Below are 23,264 nucleotides of genomic sequence, written 5' to 3'. Positions count from 1 at the left end.
ATGTTTCTGCAGTTTGCCTTTTCTGAAGAAAAAAAAGGGTTTTAAAGCTGTTTACTGAGTCTATACCTATGTAGGTTGTGTATAATACATATATAGCATATGTAAAATTGCTCAGCCCTAAGTAATAAGCAGCTTTCATTATTACATCAAAAAAACCCAACACAAATAAACCCCAGAACTATCACAGAACTATTTTCTCCTGAAAATGTATAGTTTGGAATTCCAATTATGGAATTCCAAATTTATTGTATTAAGCAATTGTTTTTGTCCTTCTTGGGATTATACTAGGTGAGTCCATTTAACCATGTACAATGTGTTCTAAACCTTATTCAGCCAATCTTTTATCTGTGGGCCTCATGTTCGCTTCCATTTATAAGTAACTTCTATTTTTTGAGGTTTTTTCTTACAATCAAGTGAATACATTCTGTAAAATAAGAAAACATAAAATAAATATTCCGGTTGCAATAATGAAATATTTGACACCAGTTCTTTGAGGGCTTATATATTTATTGTTGTAAGCCATCTTGGACACTTGCATGAAAACATGCAACACAAATGATTTAAGCAGACAAAACAAAAGGCTTCATCCTCTCCTCGACCCTGCAGAGGCCTGAAGATTGAACTCACGGGGTGGGTGGGTGTGGGCATGTGTGTGCTGGGAGTGGGGGAGTTTAAGCCTGAGAAAGCAGAAGGCTTTGAAAGTGCAGCATCAACACAGAAATTTGACCAGTTCTGATGCTGAAATGCTGCATGGCTAAGAATTAAAAAGAGGCTGTAATATGGATAAAAAATGGCAAACACAATGGAAAATAGGGATCAAACCCTACAGCGCTCCAGAACCCCCGTCTTCAGAGAAGGCCAATAATATTACTTTGCAACACTTAACAACAGGTTCTGAAATAACTTTTTCCTTCATGGCAAAATATTAATGAAAAAAGTTTCAATGGAATACAAAATCCTTGTGGACTCTGTAGGATAGATCCATGAGTGGGAGAGATTCCCGCACGCTCTCATTCACAGCTCTTTCATTCCAAAACTACATGGAGTTTGCATTCTAGTGTAACTTTTTTCATTTATATTTTTTTACGGAAAGAAAACTGTTATGCCAGCACTGACTCTTAACCGAGCAAGTGAAGCTTCAACTATGGCGGGATAGCTATGCCCAAAATAACATTATCCAAAGCTGGCACTTCTAAGAGCTGCCTCATGCATTGGTCCCAGCAGGTTGGACAGGCCCTCTCTCCAAATGGTTCGTGGTAAGCATCACTAAATCTAGACGAGCAAATGCTCAAGCCATCCCTACTGTAACAGCAATCCTCTCAGGCGCAGAAGTCACAGACTGCTTCTGGTTTCAATTTTTTAGGATTGAACACCAGCCTCCTTTGGGAGCTGGAGAGAACAGAGCAGGGAAAGAAGACCAAGCTGCCCATTCAGCTGCCTAGACAACACAGGTGAAAAGAGGGCTTCTCCAGAAGTCCTGCTAATTCAGCATTCACCTTCATTTGCTTGCACGAAGTATACAGGGCAATTAGGCTCATCATTATTTGTTTGCAGAGCAGTTACATGACAACGAGCAATTGCCCTGCATTCATCCTGAATTTGTTTGCAGGATGCCTACACATCCTCCCAATAATCACTCCTCCATCTCATACTTTTTACATTTTCCTGTCATTTCCAAGGTGCAAAACGTCCACTTTTTTGAAGGTGGATCTACTACACTAACTAGTCCAGGATTTCCCAAACTTGGGTCCCCAGCTGTTGTTGGACTACAGCTCCCATGATCCCCGGCCAATGGTCCTGCCAGCTAGCTAGTGATGATGGGAGTTGTAGAACAACAACAGCCGGGGACTCAAGTTTAAGAAACCTTGGACTTGACCAATACAAAGTTTTAATCAACTTTAATTGTGCCATCCTGCAGTTCTGGTATGTACTTAACACCCCCCCCCCCCCCGCAAAATAGTGACACTGTAGAGGTACCCCTAGACTATCCACCTGCCTGGAGTTTCAAATGGTTCACTCACACTGAGCAGAGATAATGGTCCTTAGGCTGCTATCCTAAAATGCACGCCACATGTTCTACAGTCAATGGCAGCAAGGATGACTTCTGCCAAGTGGCAAATTACCCCAGGAAGGGGCTGGGCACATTCCTACCAGCAACCCTATGCCCAGGGCTCCACTCACCTGTTGGTGCTGGGCAGTTGATGCGAGGCAGTCGGAGGACCCAAGGAGCCGCTGCAATGGCCGTTGCATGGATGAGTGCAGCCTACAGGAGGCGGTATCTTCAGCAGTGGCACATTGGCAGTTGGCAGGTGTGGGCTCTTGCAAGATCCAGTGGGAGGGGAGTCTGCTCCTGGCTTGGGCACCGGTGTGTGTGGACTGAGGGCTGGCGCAGGGAAGGGGGCCGCCTGCGGTGAGGAGCTCAGGTGGACATGAGGAGGGGAGCTGAAGGGCCCAGGGTGGGCAGGCATCTGCTTTGTCGGGAGGAGTGCCGGCGGCTGCGAGGGGAGGCCTGTGGGGCTGTTGGGTGGAGCAGTGAGGTCCACATGCCGGTGGTGCTCCGAGGAGTGGAAGGCCTCTCCTGCAGCCAGATGGAAAAGGGAGAGCTATTAGGTTCAATCCTGGACAGCAGACTTTTCACACACTACTACAAGGGGCAAAAAATCCACAGGTGCTAAGCTTCCCCACCATGGAGACCTCTGCACCACAAGGTTCTTGCCCAGAAGTATTGCCCCTCCCATAATACTTCCAAGGCTCTATGGCCATACACCCACGCATGCCACTCAAGCCAACCCAACCTGGTGATCATATTCTCAGCTAGAAGCTTCCCTGCAGCTGTGGTACTTTCCAAAGCACTTTCCAACATACCAGGGCTTGCAACATAACATGTTTCCTCAAAACATGCTAGGGTGTTTGGCCACACGTATGACATGTTTAACATTTTAAACCCACAGCTCTCAGAAGGGGAAAGGGGGCAACCCTTGCCCTTTGGAGTTGTGCTAAGGTCTCACTCAGCCCAAGGATGGGTCCTAAGGGGCTGCCCCCGGGAGGAAGCAAGATTCCACAGTAGTGAGCCCAGCAATGTGGTGCCACTTTTTGCCCAGCGGATGTGGTCAGCTGGCCTTCCCCAGGCCCCGCCCATACAGACCTGGCGGGGTGGGTCTCCGGCACATGCTCTTGAACTGCTTGGGAAGAGTTTTGCAGAAGTCGAGTGAGGTAGGCAGAGGCGAGCCTGGGGCGCCGCTGGGAGCTGGGGAGAGCGCGTGGCTGTAAGGGCAGGCTTTGAGCCCACCTCCCACAGCAGGGGCCTGGCTGGCACACTCCGGAGGGAGGCCGGGGTGCTTGTCACCTGCAATGGAGTCAGAGATGGAGCTGGCTGCTCTCCAGGCCCCTCACTCACCTCCCCACTTGTGGCACCTCATCTGGGCCATGGAGATTGCAAAAGTGGGAAGACCTCAGTAAGCAGGGACCTTCATATAAAAAATTGCTCTCCCTCAGGAGAAGAGCAAGACAGGCTTGTGTATGGTCATCCCTTCTCTGACAAAATGTATTGATATAGGTTGCCAGATGCTAGCACTTCCTAACACAGTTAAGCAATTGCCACACCCCCTCCCAACGACTACTGGCACAGCCTCCATAAAGAAGCTGTAGGGAGAACCCCACATCTAGAAGGGAAAAGACCATCACTGGGCCCAGGGGCAACATGAACTTACCTGGTACAACAGGTGTTCCCCCCAGGGAGCTCCCTTGAGCTGCCCCATTGGCATGCTGGGAGTTCCAGAGCCCCGAGAGCTTGTGTGCAGACAGGAAGGAGCTGGGGTCCCAGTCTCCTGAGTTCCCATGGCACGAGGATGAAGATGACGAAGACGAAGAGGAGTGGGAGCCTGCCCCGCAGGACTGTGACTTGCAGGCCGTATGCGACAGCGAGACCTGGGAAGAGAACAGGCGGCTCAGACCACAAATCCAATGCAACACGTCTGCTTGGAAGGGTAAGCTGATGGCTGATCTGTGAGGAATAGTAACATTGGACTAACCTTTGCTCCAACCAATTCTTGTCCTGGACCCACCATGGCACTTGCCCAGGAAGACGCAGACTCTCGGTGAGGAGACAGGCTTGTCTAGTCTTACCTCTACTCTCATTCCCTTTCCCACCACCGCAAATGATGACAGTGACAAGAAAGAAAAGAGTCAAGGCCCTGTTCTTGTAGGCAATGCATTCACTCAAGCCAAAGCTGGCAAGTTCCACAGCCTAGAGCTGGGAGCAGTTAGGGTCCCAGAACATAATACAGCCATCTGACAGTGGTCAAGGGTGTGCAGCTTGACCAATCCAGGAAGGCCTTTTATGTAGACTGCTTCACAGCAGTTAACCCTCCTTGACCCAAGAACACTTGTCCCGGAGTGAGTGATGGCGTGCGTTCTGGTGGGGTTAAATGCTTACCGCCAGCGCCTGCTCCTGGACTGCCCTCCTTTCTTCCTCTTCCACGCTCTGCCTGCAGCTCTGGCAGATCCACAGAGGCATCTCTCCCAGCAGGTTCTGCACCAGCGTCGGTACAAAATCCGGAGGCAGCCGCTCGCCCGGAGATATCAGCCCATTGTGGGATGGTCCTCCCCAATCTTTACGCTCCCGGTGGCACAGCAAGCAGCACGTCTGCACCGACTGGTTGGAGGTGGGCAGCACCTGCAGCAGGGCAAACACACAGAAAGCGAGGGTTGCTCACGGGGAACACAAGCTTGGGGAGCACTGGGCCATGTGCCATGACGACAGGATATGCTTAGGAAAATCCCCAAATCCGGATTGGGGCAATAGCTTTTGTCATGTCATGGCTTTCCCACAGAGCTCTGGCAAACCTGTGGGCAAACAGGCCATCCAGACAGCCGGCAGCTGGATGCTCCCAGAAAAGATTTTCTAGTGCTTCCTGCCTAACTCTGCTATTAGTACAATACTGTTCACACTAAGTGACCTCAGAACTAAGCACACCAGCAGAGTGGCAGATCCGGGGCAGGAGGAGAGGGAATGAACAGTCTGTGGTGGCAGAAGGGTGTGTGTTTCTGCGTGAGAGCCACAAAGGTGCCTGATTTGTATCCCAGTTCTCTCTGTCCCTTTTATTCTCCCACCCGCAGTTGTCCCCCAGCTCACAACTCCTGCCTCAGCACAGGACGCTGCTTCCCCCACCCAATGCTTCCAGCACTATCCCAAGGCCCTCTGGGCCCAGAAGACAGGCAGCCTGCTCCCCCTTGCTCCTGTGCAGCTGAAGACGGAGGAACAGCTGCAACACGTAAGGCAGAAACCTTCTCCTGGCTGCTCCTTTCATTCTTCCCACACAAGGCCTTCAGCTTCCTGTCTGGCTCCGGGGCGGAAGCCAGGCGACAAATCGGCCTCGGCACTGCTTAGAGATGGTGACAGGCATGAAGGGTTAGGGGCAGGGTCGCATTGTTTCCCCACCGACTGAGGAGCCTGGGACAATGGGCCGTGCATCTGACTGCTGCTGCTGCAAAGCAGATGGTCGTTCTCAGACTCAAGGTGAGACAAAGCCCAAAGGGGCAAAGGGTGCAGCACGAGGAGGAGACAGAAGGAGAACCGGCCTTCCCTTCTCACAATCACCGCAGGAACAGGTGTGCTCGGGGGCAGGGGTGACGGAGGAAAGTGACAAAGGAGTAGTTCCACAGCAGGATGTGGGCTGGCAGCCTCAGAGCATGCCCAGAAAATCAGACACACCCCTGAGGGGGTGAGTCCAATCAGCAACAACTTGTCAGCGTATGTGAGAGATTATTAATTACCAATCCCATGGCTCTACTTTTTCTGCATTCTTTCATCATAAAACCAGAAAATGCTATTCATCAGAATGAAGACAAATTATCTTATCAGGAGGAAATCTGGCACTGGAAATCTAAGAATGCCAATGTGTGATAGCAGTTTAATTGTGTCCTGTTTTTGCACACCCCTTTTCTCAAAACATACCTAGAAATTTCCCCTTTCACGTAAGCAAGAAAACCAAATTGCTGTTTTGGTGAAAGTCTGTTAAGTATTCCTAAAGTTATGACAGTTCAAAGTTCCCGTTTTAAATAAACAATTTAACTAAGGGCAAGTATGACAAAATAGATCTGTTGGGCAGACTGAAGTTCCCCCGGTTGAACCTGCTTCCCCAAAGGAAAAGGGTTGCTGCCAGAGGGAACAGGTTGGAGCAGTGTGCATTTCTAGCTGCTCTGCGTGCGACATTGTGCTGCTGTGCATGTTCAAAAGTGGTGTGCTGCTTGTGCAATGGGCTACTGCATCTGTTTGTGCATGCCTGCATATGGCATACCCTTGCACATGCCTACCCATGGCATACTCCTGCTTATTCCTGTGAGTGGTGTGTTGCTATGAAAGTTTGATTATTACGTGCTCCAGCAGATATGTGCATGTGTGTGTGTATATCAAGAGAAAAGGTGCCCCAACTCCATTAGACTGCACGCCTGGAGCTTAGATCACAGCCCCCACCCCTTCCATTCTGCTAGTAGAAGCCCAGTGGTTCCTTCACCTTTGATCTTCTCTCTCCCACTCACTTTGGATTGCTTTGTAAGTCTTTAGAATTCAGAAGAGCAAAGCAAAAGTGCAAGTCTGATATCCTGATCAGTTTTGATAGCTACTCTGCAGGTTTTGCTTTCAGTTCAACATGTACAGTTTGTACTTTACAGCTTAAAGTAAGCAATTCAAAAGTTTAGGGTTATATCCAACTAAATCATTACATGCATGGAATGACTTCTGCAAGTGCACTGGAACCTCTCCTCTACTCTCCTCCAAATCTGCGCTGGAAAGTTGGAGGGAAGAACCAGAACCGATTTAGGGACTGACAGTCGGGGGTGGGAAGAAGGGGGGGGGAGGAATTTCATTGTCTTTACCAAATCTGTTCTGCTTGCACATTGATTTCGTTGGATACAAACCTTAGAATGTAAAACTATATATCTAACTAAAGACCAGCTTCCCAGCTTCAGAGTTCTCCCAACCGATATAAATAGAGGATTTGGGACAAAAAACCAAGGTAAAATTTGTGTGCACAGACGCTAAGTTGTAAATGGGCACAGCATATAGATCAGACTGTGCTTACCTATGTTTTAGACTGCAGCTCCCATCAACTTCAGCCAGTCACCATCCAAAACATCTGGAAGGCATTGGGTTGGCAAAGGCTAAGGCAATACATAGGTTTTTACCACTTCCATGGCAGAGAAGTGGTTGCCTTAACTTACTGTTTCCATGCTTTTTGGTGCCTGAGTGAATTCATAAATGCCTTAACTCTTCTCTTAAATGAGTGTTGTTGTTTTTAATCCTAGAATATGCACCTATCACTGGCAATCATCAGATGTTGATTTCACCTCCTAAATTAAACACTGCAAGGCAGACAAACATCTCCTTAAAACACACTCATCTTTGTTCCCTAGGCAAGCCTCTTCTCACCACACCTTTGTTCCCTGGAAATCCCTATCAAGGAGTGAAGTTCTCAAAAGGAGGACTGACACAGCCAGAGACAGATTCAGAACACAGGACTCCAATCCTTGTTATGCCTGTTTGGAAATTCCAAACTTTCTGGAACAAATTTCAGTATTGTTGATGGAAGTAGTAACTCCTTGGGTATAAGAAGCAGCACTTCTTTCCACAACTCCTGATGTCACTTAGAGCAAATGCAAACAAAGGTCTTTACTTTCAGCTATCCAACCCACACCGTAATGAAAAATATATCTACTGCTTAAGCAGTATCTATTACCGGGATCCCTGAAATGTATCCATTTCGCCTGTTGCTGCTGCTCCTGGACTTAGCAAACACGTCCCCGAGTTTGTCATAAGCTCCCTACCACCACATCTACTTCACACACCTACAGCAACCCTCACCAGGGCCAGCCCTGCAATGAGGCAGAGAGAGGCAACTGCCTCAGGCGACAGATACTGAGCTACAGGGAGTGGGCAGAGCTGTGTGTGCCATGTGGCCCATCCTGCTAGCCTGCTGCCCTCAAGTTCAGTGGAAGATCCTGTTCATCAGTATTGGAGTAAATTTCAAATGCCAGTCCAATTGGCTTCTGTATGTTCCTTGGAGCTGGGGCATAGTTTAGGGGGTTTTGTTGGTTGTTTTTTTCTGATGTTGTTGTTACCTTCTTGTATCTTATATTTTGTATCTTATGATTTATGTGTAAATTGTTCAATTTGGTTGTGAACTTCTTGACATCTTGTTTATTATTTAGGATTACTTGTATTGCATTTGTAGTTATGTCATTTTTAAAATAAATTGTAAGCCACCTTGTGCATGGTTTTAACCTTGGAAAGGTGGAATATAAATAAAATGACTGATTGACTGACTGACTGACTGGTTGGTTGGTTGGTTGGTTGGGGGAGGGCACCAGCTGGTCCTCCGTCTCAGGCAGCAAAATGTCTTGAGCCAGCCCTGACCCTCACCTATCCCTGCTTCAGCTTCCAGCCACAAGTGCCACAACCATGATAGTTCTACAAACTTAAGTAGGCCTTCCTAAAGAAGCAAGAGCTTCTCTCTCATCCTATCCAGCCTTCATTTTGAGTGCTGAGGTTGAGTTAGGAGGTATTGGCCTCTCATTCCTTGCTTCCTTCTGATCAGTAGTCTACAGGCAAGTGTGTGAGTGCCCTTCCTTTTTTTCCTCTTTTGCCCACTGGCAATACTTTACACCCATCCAGCAGTGTCCTCCACCCACTGGCGGAGGAAGGGGAGTGCGGGGGGGAGCACCCCACCCCAGCAGTGCAATCCTGGCAGCCCCACCCCTGTCTGCTCTCTGCCCCGCCCCCCGGCGCCAGAGCATGAAGCTCCGCCACTGCCTCCACCCTCATTTTAGTGAACATGCTGCTCTGTCAAAACACACTGGGAGCCTACGTGGCCCTGCCCCATCATGTCAATTTAACTCAGGGATGGGGAACATGTGGACCTCCAAATAATGTTGCACTCCAACTCTAGAGAGTCACAGATTCCTCACTCCTGAATTCTAAACATGATACCTCTTCTGAGGTTTCGGATGAAAACATTACCAGCCAAACACTTATCTCTTTGTTTTGTCTTGCGTCTGATCCAGATATGAACTGTCTGGTGCAGATTAATTCTCCTGCAGGGCTATTCCACATAGGAAGTCACTTGTTTAAAAAGAGTCCCCGCATGAAAATTGCACCCTATGTCAAAAATGCATCACCTTGAGCAGATACTGACTCCTGAGTTTCCCCATCGTGGTGGCAGAGGTCGCGTGAAATATATGTAGGTAGAAAGTTCTCTTAAGTATGGGAAACCCAGGCTGTGTGCAGACATACTTCAAATCAGGGCAAGCTGCTCGTTTCCACATGGCTTGAACCACCCCTTTGCAACCCTTTCGACATGCATTTGCCAGTGAATTCAGTTCTGATTGACTACTCCATTTTGACCCCTTCCCCATTTCGGGCAGGCAGCTTGCCTTTTAAATATATTTTTTAAAAAAACTATAGCTTAACTATGTCCGGTCACTTGAATGCTTACTCAGAGCCCAATCTGAATAAAAACAATCAATTCCTTATTTATTTATTCTATTCTATTCATTTTGGGATTTTAAAAAAAAAGAAAACTGGAGGGTGAATGAAAGTGCTATCATAGGAATCAGTCAATCAATCTCCGTGGCCAGCTTCTGCAGAAACAGGTTAAGCTGGTTTCCCAGAGATGGATCTTGAAGAGAAGTCTGCATGTAAGGCACAATGCATTAAGAGCCATTCAAAAGTAAAACTCTCAAGCTCTGAGGAAGAAAGCAGGGTCCTGTGCACCAGCCTGCAGCCATCACTGGCTGGACAAATGGCAGGCATTTAAAGAGACAGTACACATTGTGTGTACACAGGTAGAACTACTTCAGATGAGTGGGAATTCTGAGTCAATCTCTTTTCACATGTATAGAAGACTTGAGAAGTGGGGCAGGCCACCTTCTGGACACACCAGCGAGGGAGGGGGAGGTGTAACCCACACAGCACTGTGACCCCCCTCATGCATTCTTTGTATGAATGAGTTGTTTGACCCCCTCCACAGTGAGTGCTCTTTCCCTGCAAGCTCGCCACAAAGGTCACATACATCTGGTCCCCACCCCAGAATCAAATCGCTGCTCATCTGACTGGACATGCTCTCCAGCAGCCTTGTGTACCTTACAGAGTTGCTGGGGGCAGAAAGGGAGAGTGGCATGTTTAAGAACTATGGTCTATGGATCAGACTTCAGATATTTAATCCATATTTCTTAAGGCATGTGGGAAATGCCACAGTGGTAGATATTCTTTATTGCTAATAGGAGGTTTGAAAGCTGACCTCGCTGTGACTGACACCACACTCCAGGATATGAATCACTAACAAAAGCCCACTAAGGTCATGCTCATCCTGCAGATCGTAGGCTAAGCAGCATGTGCCCTGCATTGTCAGAGAAGACAAGTTTCTTGTTCTGTTAAGCAGTCATCTCTGCTCCTATTCCCCTGAAAAGCTGACGATGGCTTGGCTACATCAGAACGGGGTACTTGCTTCCACGCTAGACCAGTTCAACCTGGCTAAACCAAGTGATGTCGTATATTTAACTACCATGCACAATTTGATCATTTGCTGGTGGAGCGGACCCTATCACTGAAACCCCGGAAAGCTACTGGAAGTCTCTGTAGAAAATACTGTACTGAGAGATGAACCAATAGGCCAAGTCAGAAAAAGGCAGTTTCTTATGTTACTAATCAAAGAGTAGGGAAGACAAGATTTACTCATGCTGAAAACAATCACAAACAATTTTATTTATTTTTTACTAATTAGGTTGATCTACAAGTGTCTCTCTTTCAGACCATGCATTAAATGCTATCCCAGCATGCTACTGTTTCAGTTTGATAATGGTATTACCAGGAATACGAGAGGCTAAAGGTGGGGTTCAACTGAGTCTTGCTAGTGGAAGCCTGTGCAAGGACTTCCACTAGCACAATGCCTTTCTCACTTTCCCAAGCCCCAAAATTGGATCTGGGGGTGGGGGGTTCAGGAGAACCCCCAGTACAGCACACAAGGGGAGCAGAGGAAGGAATCCAGAGAAGGAACCCAGGAATCTTTCCTGTTCCTGCTCCAGACATTTTTAGTCAACAACTACCATGCTGCTGTCCAATATCATATGCAGTACTATATACAAGTATTTAGAAGACCCACTGAGTTCAATGGAGCTTACTCCCAGATTGCAGGCTCACTAATACTAATCTAGGTTTAAAATTTCATCTACAACGTATTAACCTCTAGACCAGCCTTTCTCAACCTTGTGTCCAAGCAGCTAAATAGATACTGCTGTGGCGGGAAGGTAAACGGTGTTTCCATGCGCTCTGGTTTCCGTCACAGTGTTCCGTTGCGCCAGGAGCGGTTTAGTCATGCTGGCCACATGACCCGGAAAGCTGTCTGTGGACAAACACCAGCTCCCACAGCCTGAAAGCGAGATGAGCGCCGCAACCCCAGAGTCACTTTTGACTGGACTTAACTGTCCAGGGGTCCTTTACCTTGACATTTGGCAGCCATATTCACCTGTCAAAGCTGGGTCACGGGGTGAGGGAGGTAAAGATCAGGCCTGTCAGCCAGATCTAATTCCCTGCCCCTGCTCCAGATGTTTGAAGCATAATTCCCATCAAACCCCAACCAGAATGACTAATCATCAGGGATGATAGGAGTTGCAGTCCAAAAATCTGGGGGCCACCAGTCTGAGTGAGGCTGCACTAACAAGATCTTTGACTTAATGCACTAACAAGATCTTTGACTTAAAGTCCACACACATTACCTCAAACTTTCTGGCAAGAGCTTCTGCAAAGGATTCCAACCCTACCTGCACCATGTGGCACATTAAGGGTTGAGCAATATGATATAGCTACCTTGGAATGACCTGGCCTACTCTGAGGCAGGCCTCCAATTTACAATGTGACAGCTAGAAAAATAACCAGAGTGCAAAGCTACCCACAAACATTTTTAACAGGGAATCAAGGCAACCCTAAGGGAAGCATTTTTATGAAAACATCACGCACCTACAGCAACTACAATATTGAGATACCACTATAAAACTTGTTTGGTTTGGGACTGCTAAGTTTTACCTGAACAACGTATGAAAAGGAGATGCCCTCCGCGATAAGGAGAACCACATTTGTAAAGACACACCTTGACTTATTTTTACCAGCTTTAAAGTTAAAACAGAAAAGAAGTATTTCCAAAAATGTTAGGGGAGGGGGAGAAGCACTTTCAGAAAACTACAGCAAGGAAAAGGGTTTAAGAGAAAATAATCCACGCAATCATTAGTTAACACATTTCCCCATAACATACCAAACTAATTGGACCATATAAAACCCCCAACCCCAACCAGGAAGTGTTGTATTTATAGTTTCAATTCCACCCACTCCTTGGTCATGCATCCAACCAGCAAACAATTACACTACTGAGCATGCGTAGTAGATCCTCAGGTGCTTTATAAGGGAAACAGACAGACATCTTTTAGGATAATACTGAAGGGAAAAACAGAGGGTGGGTGCTTTCTGATTGGCTGAATGGTAACACCACTACCACCCTCCCCATAGTTTCAAATTTTAGATGTTTCTGTGATTCCCCTCTGTCTACTATGAGGCTTTTTAACTAGAAAATGGCTCGAACAAATGTAGTTCTAAGCGTACCCAGACTATAGCATGTTCCAGCCTATGCTGTTCTTCCTGCTAACATTCAGGACTATATTAAGCAGGTGAGTCCCTAGAGAATCCTCTTCAGGTAATTGGAGAGTGAAAGTGTGCTGAATAACACAGTTAGTTCTGACTTCTGTTTTTAGATATACATTTCCTATAGGCTTCAAAATTAAATTTTCCTTGTGTGCTCACAGCTAGTAACTGAAATCTTCTTGTACTGTGGTCATCTTGGTAGGTATATTTTTATATTCAGATGTGCTACCCCAGGGAGCCTTGGTTGACTAGGAAGGGACTCGTTTTCCCAGCGAGGAGGGACTTTCTTGTTGGAAGAGTCACTTGTTCAAGATGAGATACATAAGCTGCATCTCATCTTTCCATTTCTTAAAACCGGAACTACCGTAATTGTGATTCCCCTCCTCACCTGCAGATATCCTATTAGAAGCTCTCTTTTAAAGTCACTTCTGTGAGTCCAGCGCTGCCCTCTAAGACATATAGATGATTTATTTGCTCTTTGAAAAATGAGGAACTGAAAAGAGGGGTGAGGGCTTATGGTAAACTCCATGATAGAAAGCTATCTGTTTGAATTAGGGCAACAACTTTTAAATCTATAAATCAATTGCCCAAACCTTTAGCCACTTTAATGAAGGGAAAGTTTTAATTGGTAGGGCTGTGATTTAAAAGCAAGTTTGGCATTTGGGTTCCAGTGTATAGCGAGGAAATAAATGGTAGGATATTTTGCATGGTGAGGTCTCAAAAAAGCAGTTCTGTTGCAGTTTTAGTAATATGCAAATTGGTGTAAATGTAAGTTGTTAAACAGCAGACACACCAAATTCATTTTGGTTTAGCTGACAGCTCTAAACAGAACAGTGAAAGAAGTGTGGAGTGACTGTAGAAACAGAAGTTAATAGGGCAGATTACCTCCCTACACAATTAATTATTTGATTGTTTTAAAAATATTGTAGTTTTTATTGTGATGTCTTGAAGAGCTCTTGCCTGGAAGCAGAGTATACGTTTTCAAAAAACAGGAGCGAAGCCTACCTTCTTATACCACGGAACAATATCTATCTGTTTGGGTCAGAGCAATAGGCACACAGGCAACTGCTGTTATATAATGTCTAAATATTGGGATGGTGATGGTTGTGTGTTTTTAAAAATCTGACCAACTGACTCTCAAGCTGGTGGGTGGCTTGCTGCTGAAGTAGGTAAGCTTTTTGCCTTTATTTGAGCATAGTGTATGGAATGCCTAAGCAAAGGATAAGAGTTAGATGCAGGAAGAAATCCAGCTTGTATTTAACAAATAATATGTCCCAGTCCTGCTGTGTAATATCCAAGCAGTCCAAACATAGATAACAAATCAGCACTCACTGGTTTGTTCCCAATGCCACTATTCAAGTCTCTCCCTTTTTGGCTCTCTGTCCCTAAACTGCTCTCTTGGTACCCTCTCAAAGCAAGGACTAACTTGGGGGTGGGGAGGAAGGAACATCCTATAAAAGCTCCCTTTTGGGAGAATGCTTGTAACCAGTCCATTTCAGCCTTGCCACTGAAATGATAACTAATAAAGCTTACTAGTATCTTGCTGCGCACCTTTTTGCAAAAGGACCTCTGAAACAAGTGAGCAATCAACAGATTTTTTTTTTAAAGAGAAATGAATGGGAGTAATGTAAAGACCAAAAGGCTAAGAGGCATGGCCAAACTTGGCCCTCCAACTTGGACTCCCATCATCCCTAGCTAACAGGACCAGTAGTCAGGGATGATGGGAACTGTAGTCCCAAAACAGCTGGAGGGCCAGGTTTGGCCATGCCTGGGCTAAGACCTTGCTATGGAATGTTTAGTGTAGACAGAGAAGAGATATTTGTACTGATTCTGAAGGCTGGGTCATTTCTTCCAACCTAGGCTTCAATCCAGAAGTGTGAGAGGCTCCCTTTCAGCTGGTATATCAACTGAGGACCTGAGCTGTGCCTTTCAAAACACTCCCACAGCTTTCAGAAGCATCTTGGTATCTGAGCTGCTGATACTTGTACATGCATATCTGAGCTAGTCCCCCTTCTAGGAATTCTTGCACCTGACCTGCTCTTTGAAACTGAATTTAGAAAGTGGTTTAGAAGTTTGGCTCTGCCCCAACTCCCTTCTGGTGCATTAAAAGGCTACTGGCTGTGGCACTTTAATCTGAGAAGAGAAAATGTTGGGCACAATCTCTCAATGCTAAAGAGCAAGTGTGTTCTGGCAACTGGGCATGTATCTTACTCTACAACTTTGCTACTCGGCTCCTAAGTACACATGGCCTACTGATGTAAGGGAGTTGACCACATGCATATGGGAAGGGAAAGCAGAGGTGTCTACTCTTCTTAACCCTCAGCCTCCTCACCTCAAACTACAACTTCTGGATACAGCAGTTTATTGATGTTGTTCTGCATGCAGCACTGGGAGCACTAACTTTTTCCAGTAGTCAGGAGTGTCAGTAAAGATGGTAGTAAGGATTTTGACTTACCCCTGTCACTGCCTCTCAGTTGCTCAGCAGCTAAGTCAGCAGCATGCCATCATCTCATTGCAGCCTAGACAAGCAGAGGTGGCAGCAGAATGGCCTAATCTTTCCTCACACACGCTCCCGAGGTGAGCATGCATCAAAACCCTTTCTTGTCCTTGCCAAGGAAATCTACTAGTACAGAGGTTTGCAAAAAAAATTCTCTGGGCCACAATGAATTTTTTTACTGATAAGAAATACATCAGAAAACAAAAAGAAACAACTCCTAGAAATGCTTGATTTATAACACAGAACACAACTACTTTATAATATGAAAAGAAGAAATCTGGAAAGTATATAAAACAATGCAGCTACATATTCCATGGTTTAAAAATCGTGGGGGTTTTTTTTATGCTATACTACACTGAAATGTTTGAACGTTTCTTTGATTGTCCTTGAATCTTCCCACCACACTTGCCATCCTCTCCTGCCACACCCTTTGAGAACCGCCGCACTAGTACCAAAGTACCAACTATTTTACTAGAAAAAGAGGTGCCTAAACTCACCGCAAATGCCTCCCTCGTTCTCTTATAATGGCAACAGCACTGTGAGGTGCTGAAACTGACTTCCGGTGAGTTCCAGATGAAAAAAAGCCCTGTAAACTACCAAGATATCCTTTTCTACAGAGTGGCAGGAAAGGCAGCAAACTATCCTCTTCCCTGAGCCGCAAACGGGGGACCTGGTGAGGGGATATTTTTCCACAGTCACATAAGTGGGTGGCTACACAAAGGTGACTGCTATGGGCAGGGCTTTTTTTCAGCCAGAACTCACCAGAACCGAATTCTGGCACTTCTTTGGTGCGTTCTGGCAACCTGTCACTGGAGGCTGAGTGCCAGTGTTGAGTGATGGAGGCTGCAGGCAGCAAGGCGATTGGTGTGAGAAGTTCAACAACTTTTGATGGTATCTCCCTTAAAAAAAGCTCAACAAATTCTGGCACCTCTTTTTCCAGAAAAGAAAAAGCAGCCCTGGAGTCTTTCACTGTTTGCTCTGGCTTCCTGTGTCTTCTGCTACTTATGGATAATAATAATAATAATAATAATAATAATAATAATAATAATAATTTGTTATTTATACCCCACCCATCTGGATGTGTTTCCCCAGCCACTCTCGGAGGTATCACAGCAGTTCCCAACAGAATATTAAAAACACAATAAAACTTCAAACATTAAAAACTTCCCTAAACAGGGCTGCCTTCAGATGCCTTCTAACAGTCAGATAGTTGTTGATTTCCTTGACATCTGATGGGAGGGCATTCCACAGAGCAGGCACCACTACTGAGAAGGCGCTCTGCCTGGTTCCCTGTAACCTCACTTCTCGCAGTGAGGGAACTGTCAGAAGGCCCTCGGAGTCCAAGCTGAACGATGGGGGTGGAGACTCTCCTTCAGATATACTGGGCCAAGGCCATTTAGGGCTTTAAAGGTCAGCACCAACACTTTGAGAAGGATTGTATCTCAGTAGAAGAGCTTCTGTTTACATGCAGAAGGTCCCTGATTCAATCATTGACATTTCCAGGTGGGACTGGAAGTGTCTGCTGTCTGCAACCCTGAAGAACTGAGCCACTCAGTATGGACAATGGGACAATGGGCTGGGTGGGACAATGGTCTGCTTCTGTATACAGCAGCTTCCTGAGCTCCTAGATATCCAATTGCAAGATCACCTAGAATCCTGTCAAAGCAGAACTGGAGCACCAGCAGCTTCCTAACACTAGGAAGGGAAGAGTAAGTATGTCGCCTTCGTGACGTAACTTCTGCAAAACAAAATGTCACAATGTGAAGCCTTTGAACATTATGTGTACTTGCTCTTCTAGTGTTGGAGCCACTGGGTCTGTAATGCTAGAGAGCAGAAGGACACATCCAGCTCCCAGCAGGTGGCTTTGTGTTAAGCACAGATCTTGTGCAGTATGCTATGGCTAGCGAGCAGTTGGCCATTTGGGTGTTCACCAAGAGGCAGTTGCTAACTGCAAGACTGACTTAGTGTGACAGCTGCTGAAAAGAAACATACAAAAATAACTCCAGTTAATGCACCCCCGGATCATGGCCCTGGGTAACAAGACTGCAACTGGTACATGAATCTGGGGAGAAGGAGATTTGTTAGGTAGTTTTGTTAGTTCGCATTCTCAAACTCTGTTTGGCTACTCCAACCTCAAGATGGGCAGGACAGGATCTGGTTTGGTACAATGTGAAATGAAGCCAGGAGATGGATAAAGACAACCCCATAGTTTTCCAGAAATTGCTGTGAGCCTCTAGGTAGTCAACTGCTAATAAAAACCAGCAGCAAAAAGACAACATTAAACAATACACTTGGATTATTGTGGCAATCTTTCGTGGCATCATAGAAACTAACCGCTGACAGTTGTGACTGAGAAGTGCAAAAAGTCAACATCAAAGGCAGGGAAGATCTTAATGCACTCTGTATAGTCAAGCTAAAGAAATCAGGCTGCTGTGCTAAGCAACACCAACTTATGGACAAGTATGTCAGCATGCCTGCCCAGCCTTAAGTGTTTGTGGCAAGTCTAAATCTCACTTTGTGAACCCGAGGCATTACTACTAGCAGTCTGTCTCGCAAAACTTGTACAATACTAGCTCTGGTGTGCTGCCTGGCAGCATCCCTGTCGCTTTTGCTTGGAGGACTAACTTTCTTTTTAATTACTTTAATTAGACTATTGTAAGTTAGCCTCCATGCAGCTCCCGAACAAGTGCTGTGAAGGTCAGCTCCACTAGTACATTCCTAATTGCTTAGAAATGAGTGGACAAGAGAAACTTGCCTCATTGTATTGAAGTGCGGCTGTTGGTTTAACTGCAGGCTCCAGGCTCTGGTGCCTTGAAAAGCTATATAAAAGGGAGATGATCACTCGGTACTGTTTTTCTTAGTGCGGTAGTGGAAGCAGATACACCTGTGGATTCTTCTTGCCACACTGCTTTTTAAGGCATAGCAGATCTGTCCCATTTGGTGTATATGGCAACCATTGCCTTCCAGTTTGCTGCTGGCCAGTTTCCAGCTTGCTGCAGAAGCCTGTAAACTGTAAAGGAGAGTGTATGCACGTGTACAGCTGCATACGCCCAATTCATATGCACATACTTGAAGTTTTAGCTGAGCTGCAGGGACCAACAGAGAGAAGAGAAAAGCTATCCTAAAATCTCCCTAGAGCTATCCTGAAAAGTTTGCATGTAGCTAGTTGCACTGTCCCTTTTGAAGAACACTTGTAGCATCCTAAAGTAACAGGCTGCCTACTGTTTGTCTTCTCCAATTCCCCACATTTCTGCTTTGCTCCAAGCATTAGACTCTGATTAGATGAATAAGCACTTGTTAGAGTGAATGAAACAATGTAAAGTTGTTTAAACACCTGAAAGCACAAAATAAAAGCTAGATGATATCCTAACAAAAATATCTAATTGGAACTATTTATGTACCCTCATTTAATGCTTGGAACAAAGGCTCTGTGATTCAGGCAGGGCAAGGACAGCATAGGCACAAATCTATGCTAATGCGCTCAGCACCTCAGCCTTCTCTTTCTGCAGCTTAGGTTAACCTGCAGTAGAGCTACACATACCAGAAAGCTCTTCTGGAGTTTCCATCGAGGTTTCCCATATCAGCCAATTGAAGCTTCGTGGCTGGATATGTAAGATATAGTTAAGAAGCAGAAAGTATGGAACTTGTGATTCAGTGATTCTCTTCTCCACAACCCATGTCTTAACTAGAGGTAAGTGGCTTTGTGGAACAATAACTCCTCTCAGAATTCAGGTGCTGCTGCTTTTTGTTCATTTATCAACAATGCTTTCTGTTTTATTTGCAATACATAGGTACTTCAGACACCACATGCAACTAAAAGTGTCTTTTGGTCTTTGTTCGCAGACTACCTCTCCAAACTGGATTTGGAAGCCTGCTCTGTGCTTAAGTTTCCACTGCAGGTTTGCATCACACTTCATTACACTGGGAGAGTAAGAGTAACAGCTCTGTCCAAGCCACTGTAGCAATTGCTCTTAACAAGCTGGTCTTTCCAGTTACTATTTTGCGTCCCAAATACCAGGAACATAGAAATCACATAATTAGGAAACTGATTACAGTGCATCATAATGGGTTTTAACTAATAGTTTTGTATTAGCCTGTACCTGACTGTTCCAATGCTAAGTCTTTTCCACTGGCTTCTACTTCTGTACTTATCTCCTGAAGATGCTCAAATATCCTCTGAATGAACCTGTTAATCCTGGAAGCCTTTTCTGACTTGAAAGTCATAGCTAGCATTAGACCCTTGGAAGTGTAGATAGCAGGGCTGCTGCAAGGTGCATCTTCCACAACTATGGAAGATGAGCAACTACACAGATGAGCAAGTTACTGAGTGTGGGGGTAGGGGTGGAGTGGCTGAGATGCTCAAGGACCAGATCCCAGCCCCCAGTCATGAACTTATTGTCCCTTACCCCAGCATTTTGGCCAGGGGAGTTGTTCTTCTATCTACGAAGTGAAAAGTGAGGCTAGGAAAGTCATGTTCTTTATTTCAGTGTGACAGGTCCATCTACCAAAGGAAACCAAGAAGCCGAGAGTGACTCCCTAGCATATTAGCACACCGTATCTTAGAGCTGTGTTTCCCAAACTTGGGTCCCCAGCTGATGTTGGACTATACCTCCCATCAGCCCTGACCACTAGTCCTGTTAGCTAGGGATGTTAGGAGTTGTAGTCCAATAACAGCTGGGGACCAAAGTTTAAGAAATACTGTCTCAGAGGCATGTGAGAGGAGTGCCATGAGGCAAGAAGTTATGCCCTGTGCATCTCATACGGCATGGATGTTGGCCATCCTTGGTATAGACAAGACAGACAAACAGCACTCCTCTCCCTACCCGGCAACTCTCAAAACTGCTGTGCTGACCCTGACTTGACTTATCTGTTGCACACTTATGTGCTAGTCTCTTAAACCCAGTTCTCCGTAGAGAATACGTGCTCTAATAAGCAGCAAGGGAAGCACTCCCAACCAATTCCCAACCCTGCCATAGCACATCATAGTCTATTGTGGTGCTCATTTATGTGATATTTGTAATCCTCCCATCTCTGACTAATGAAGTTGGCATATTTGCAGGGAGGGGACAGATAAATGCTTGAATTACAGGGAGTCTAGAGGGGCCCCAGTTCTCTGTATTTGATGCTAACCCCCTCAGCCAGTTTTTACAAAACTAAAAAGTATGATGTAACAGACAAATTGGATGAATTTTGTTAAAACTGTAATGATATAATTTTATCAATTTAAAAGCTGAGAGGGGGAAAAGGCGTGGTGCGGTTAAAAGCGGGGAAAGTTGGGGGTGCGGGCTTATGACTTTCACTAGGGACCCTGTACCTTTTTGTCCATAACTTAAGCACTGGGGCAGAAGAGACACAAACTTTCACGGAAGGAAACTACCTATTAATCATTCCCACTGCATGCAAAAGTCTAGGAGACACAATCAGACAAAAAACGTCTCTCCTGTGACTGGTGACTTGCTTGCTTACTTGCTAGCAACTCTGTATGATGATAGTTTGGGATTCTTTTATCCTGGGCCAGACACATGCCAGTCTAGGTGCACTGTATCCTATCCAGGGACAAATTTGCCACTGTGCCCGCTTCACCCACCAAATGGCTCATTAGCCAGGCTAAAAAACAGGTGTGCAAACAAGAAGAGCCCCGCCCCCTGAAAAAGGCTGAAAATGCCTTGCCGACTGGCACAGTCTGTAGACAAGCCCCCACTTCCACATACTCTGTGTAACTCTGGCTGAGTCTCCTGCAGGTCTGCTGTCTGCCAACAGCAGCCTGGCTTTCCAGAAGGCTAATTCTACAATCCTTAGTTAACACAAAGCTGTCCTGAGGATTTGCCACCTCAGCGTACATGGCTAACAGTACAGAGATAGGAGCAGTTTCCCCAGTGCCCATAAGGGTAGCTGTTACCTATGCAGACTCAGGACCAAGAGACACACTGGAATGGATTTTGAACATCCTCCCCTGTCCATGCCAGGTTCTAGCTCTTTCCTTGGCTCAAACTGCATTCTGCTTTCAGCACAGCTCCTGTCCAAACTCAGCAAAGCTCTGCAAATTCACCCAAATACCAACATCCAGCTGGAGAAACTCAATTCCTCTTGGAGGGCAGAGCATCACTTACACAGTGACCTTCTGTAGTGTACAGTGGTTAGTGCTGTCTGCCATTAGTCTCACGTGTTCTCTGTCCACACATCTGCCCTTACCCTTCCAAGGCAGCCTTCTTGCAAGAAACATTGGATGTTGGCCATTTGTTGATTCCTGCATTGCAGGGGGTTGGACTAGATGACCCTCATGGTCCCTTCCAACTCTACAATTCTATGGTGCTAGTTCATGTGAGCAAACAACAATAATTCCCTACTCTGATTTCTTGTTTAGTAGAAATGTAGTCTGCACAAAGATTCAGTTGGCTGCCACCCCCTACCTACTGGGAAGGGATGCGTGCATATATCTGAAAACAGGCCCAGGCACAATCTGAAGGACAAGATACAACATCGTCGCAGGGCAAGGCCCCACTCAATTTTCAGCCCCACAAGAGAAGCAAATGAAATGGAAATGCTCAAAATGCAAACAGAAGATAAAGGTGCATATGCCAAGTACTAGTTAGTATTTGGGGGAAGGCCTGTCTTTCTATATCTGAGGAAGATGCAACAATAAGCCTGAAAAGATGCAGCAAGCACAGAATGTATGGGTGCTTCAGCACCAAAAGCTATAGAATTGGTGGTGCGTCCAACATATGGAATGGGGCTTTCCTAAGTAAAGGAAAAGGGGACCTGGTCTAGCAGCCTTCTGCAGGCTAGGGTGGACTATAAATGCTCAACGACTGTTGCATGCAAGCAAAAAGGTGGCCACTGCACACTGAAGGGGTATCGGTAAGTAGTGCACATAAGGATTGTGGATGTGGGACTATTTGTGGTTGGACTAGAGTAGATTTGAGTGCTGGATGTAACAAGGGGGTGGGCAGATGAAGAGAGGGCTTGACATGAACAGAGGTGGGGATCTGGGCCTGACGGGCCCTGGATGTAGGGGAAGCAGGTGGCTTCAGTGTAAGGGGGGTAGGGAGAGAGCGAGCCACACACACACCACACACACCCTAGGTCATGATCTAGACAGCTTGGATTCAAGGTGGATCTTGAGGTGACTGCACGGCGCACACTGGGTGCCGCTGCTGGATGTCTGGTGGCACTCGTGCAATGTGCTGCGGGAGCCGCATCCAGGAGGGCGATCCCAGTCAGCGGGGGCGGGGAGTGGGGGGAGGCGAACGGGGGGCACCTCGGGTGGATGGATCGGGGCGATCCGCGCGCAGGCGGACGTGTGCGGTCCGGGTTTCTGGGTGAAGGGTGGATCGCGCGCCGCAAATGGATGCGGGGCGAGCGGTCTAAGGGCAGCAGAGGGGTGTGGATGCAGGGCGGGATGTGGGCGCGCGCTCCCGGTACCTGTGAGGCTCTGCCCTGCTCCGCACTGCTCGCCGCCGCCGCCGGCTCGGGAGTCTCTGGAAGGCCGGGCCCGGCGGGGGGCGCGGGCGGCTCAGGGGGGGCTGCTCCCCCCGCCCGCTCCCGCCGCGCCCCGGCCGCGCCCACCGCCTTGTTCCGCCTGCGAGTCATGCCCGTCCCGCGCCCCACGCTGCCGCGCTCTCGCCGCCGCCGCTAACGCCGCTGTTGCTCCCGCCGCCGCCACTAACGCCGCCGCCGCCGCCGCCGCCGCTGCTGCTGCTTTCAGACAGGACAACAGCCAATATGGCGGCGCGGCCCGTCCGGCCCCTGCCCGCGGGGGGAAGCCTCCGCCGCCATCGCCGGAGCGGGCAGCGCCTGGGCAGCGCGCCCCCCAGCGGCTGGAGGAGGCGCCGTCCCTGGCAGAGAGCGCGTGTTCCCGGCTAGAGGCGCGGAGCTGGCGGAGGGGACGAAACGGGCCCGGTCTCTCCGGAGGCGGGAGCGGGGGGTGGCCCGGGGCGGAGCCGGAGTGGTCATTTGGGGTCACCGAGGCCCATTTAAAGGGAATCATCAGGAAAGCCTCAGCCAGAGCCCTCGGCGCTGTTCCACAGCATCTCCGACGAGCGCGGCGGTGCTGCAAACTTGAGCAATTCGCCTTTCTGCTCG

The 23,264-nt window shown here is 47.1% G+C and overlaps 1 protein-coding gene and 1 long non-coding RNA gene across 4 annotated transcripts in view; one reads left to right on the top strand and one right to left on the bottom strand.

The window, feature by feature from the left end:
* The window catches only part of LOC310838724, a 122,330-nt gene extending 110,621 nt beyond the window's left edge, over positions 1-11,709 (top strand). The window contains exon 3 of the long non-coding RNA XR_014561133.1: positions 11,340-11,709. This is a non-coding gene — a long non-coding RNA (uncharacterized lncRNA). The remainder of the gene's footprint in view (positions 1-11,339) is intronic.
* Positions 1-22,833, bottom strand: part of FAM193B (family with sequence similarity 193 member B) — a 30,653-nt gene extending 7,820 nt beyond the window's left edge. The window contains exons 1-5 of one of the 3 annotated variants that reach the window (XM_083726253.1): positions 22,605-22,833; positions 4,436-4,675; positions 3,711-3,927; positions 3,146-3,346; positions 2,182-2,578 (exon numbers count right to left, since the gene is read on the bottom strand). In XM_083726253.1, the coding sequence (XP_083582379.1) occupies positions 2,182-2,578; positions 3,146-3,346; positions 3,711-3,927; positions 4,436-4,675; positions 22,605-22,772 (1,223 nt within the window). In that variant the 5' untranslated portion in view covers positions 22,773-22,833. Of the gene's footprint in view, positions 1-2,181; positions 2,579-3,145; positions 3,347-3,710; positions 3,928-4,031; positions 4,141-4,435; positions 4,676-22,604 lie in introns of those variants that run through there. The other 2 variants (XM_083726255.1, XM_083726254.1) reach the window with 2 other exon arrangements.
* Between the last annotated feature and the right edge of the window lie 431 nt (positions 22,834-23,264).

This window comes from Podarcis gaigeae (assembly GCF_964106915.1).
Source record: "Podarcis gaigeae genome assembly, chromosome: 2".
Lineage (NCBI taxonomy): Eukaryota > Metazoa > Chordata > Lepidosauria > Squamata > Lacertidae > Podarcis > Podarcis gaigeae.
Note: the sequence above shows the minus strand (reverse complement) of the source record. Positions and strands in the feature narration are given on the sequence as shown.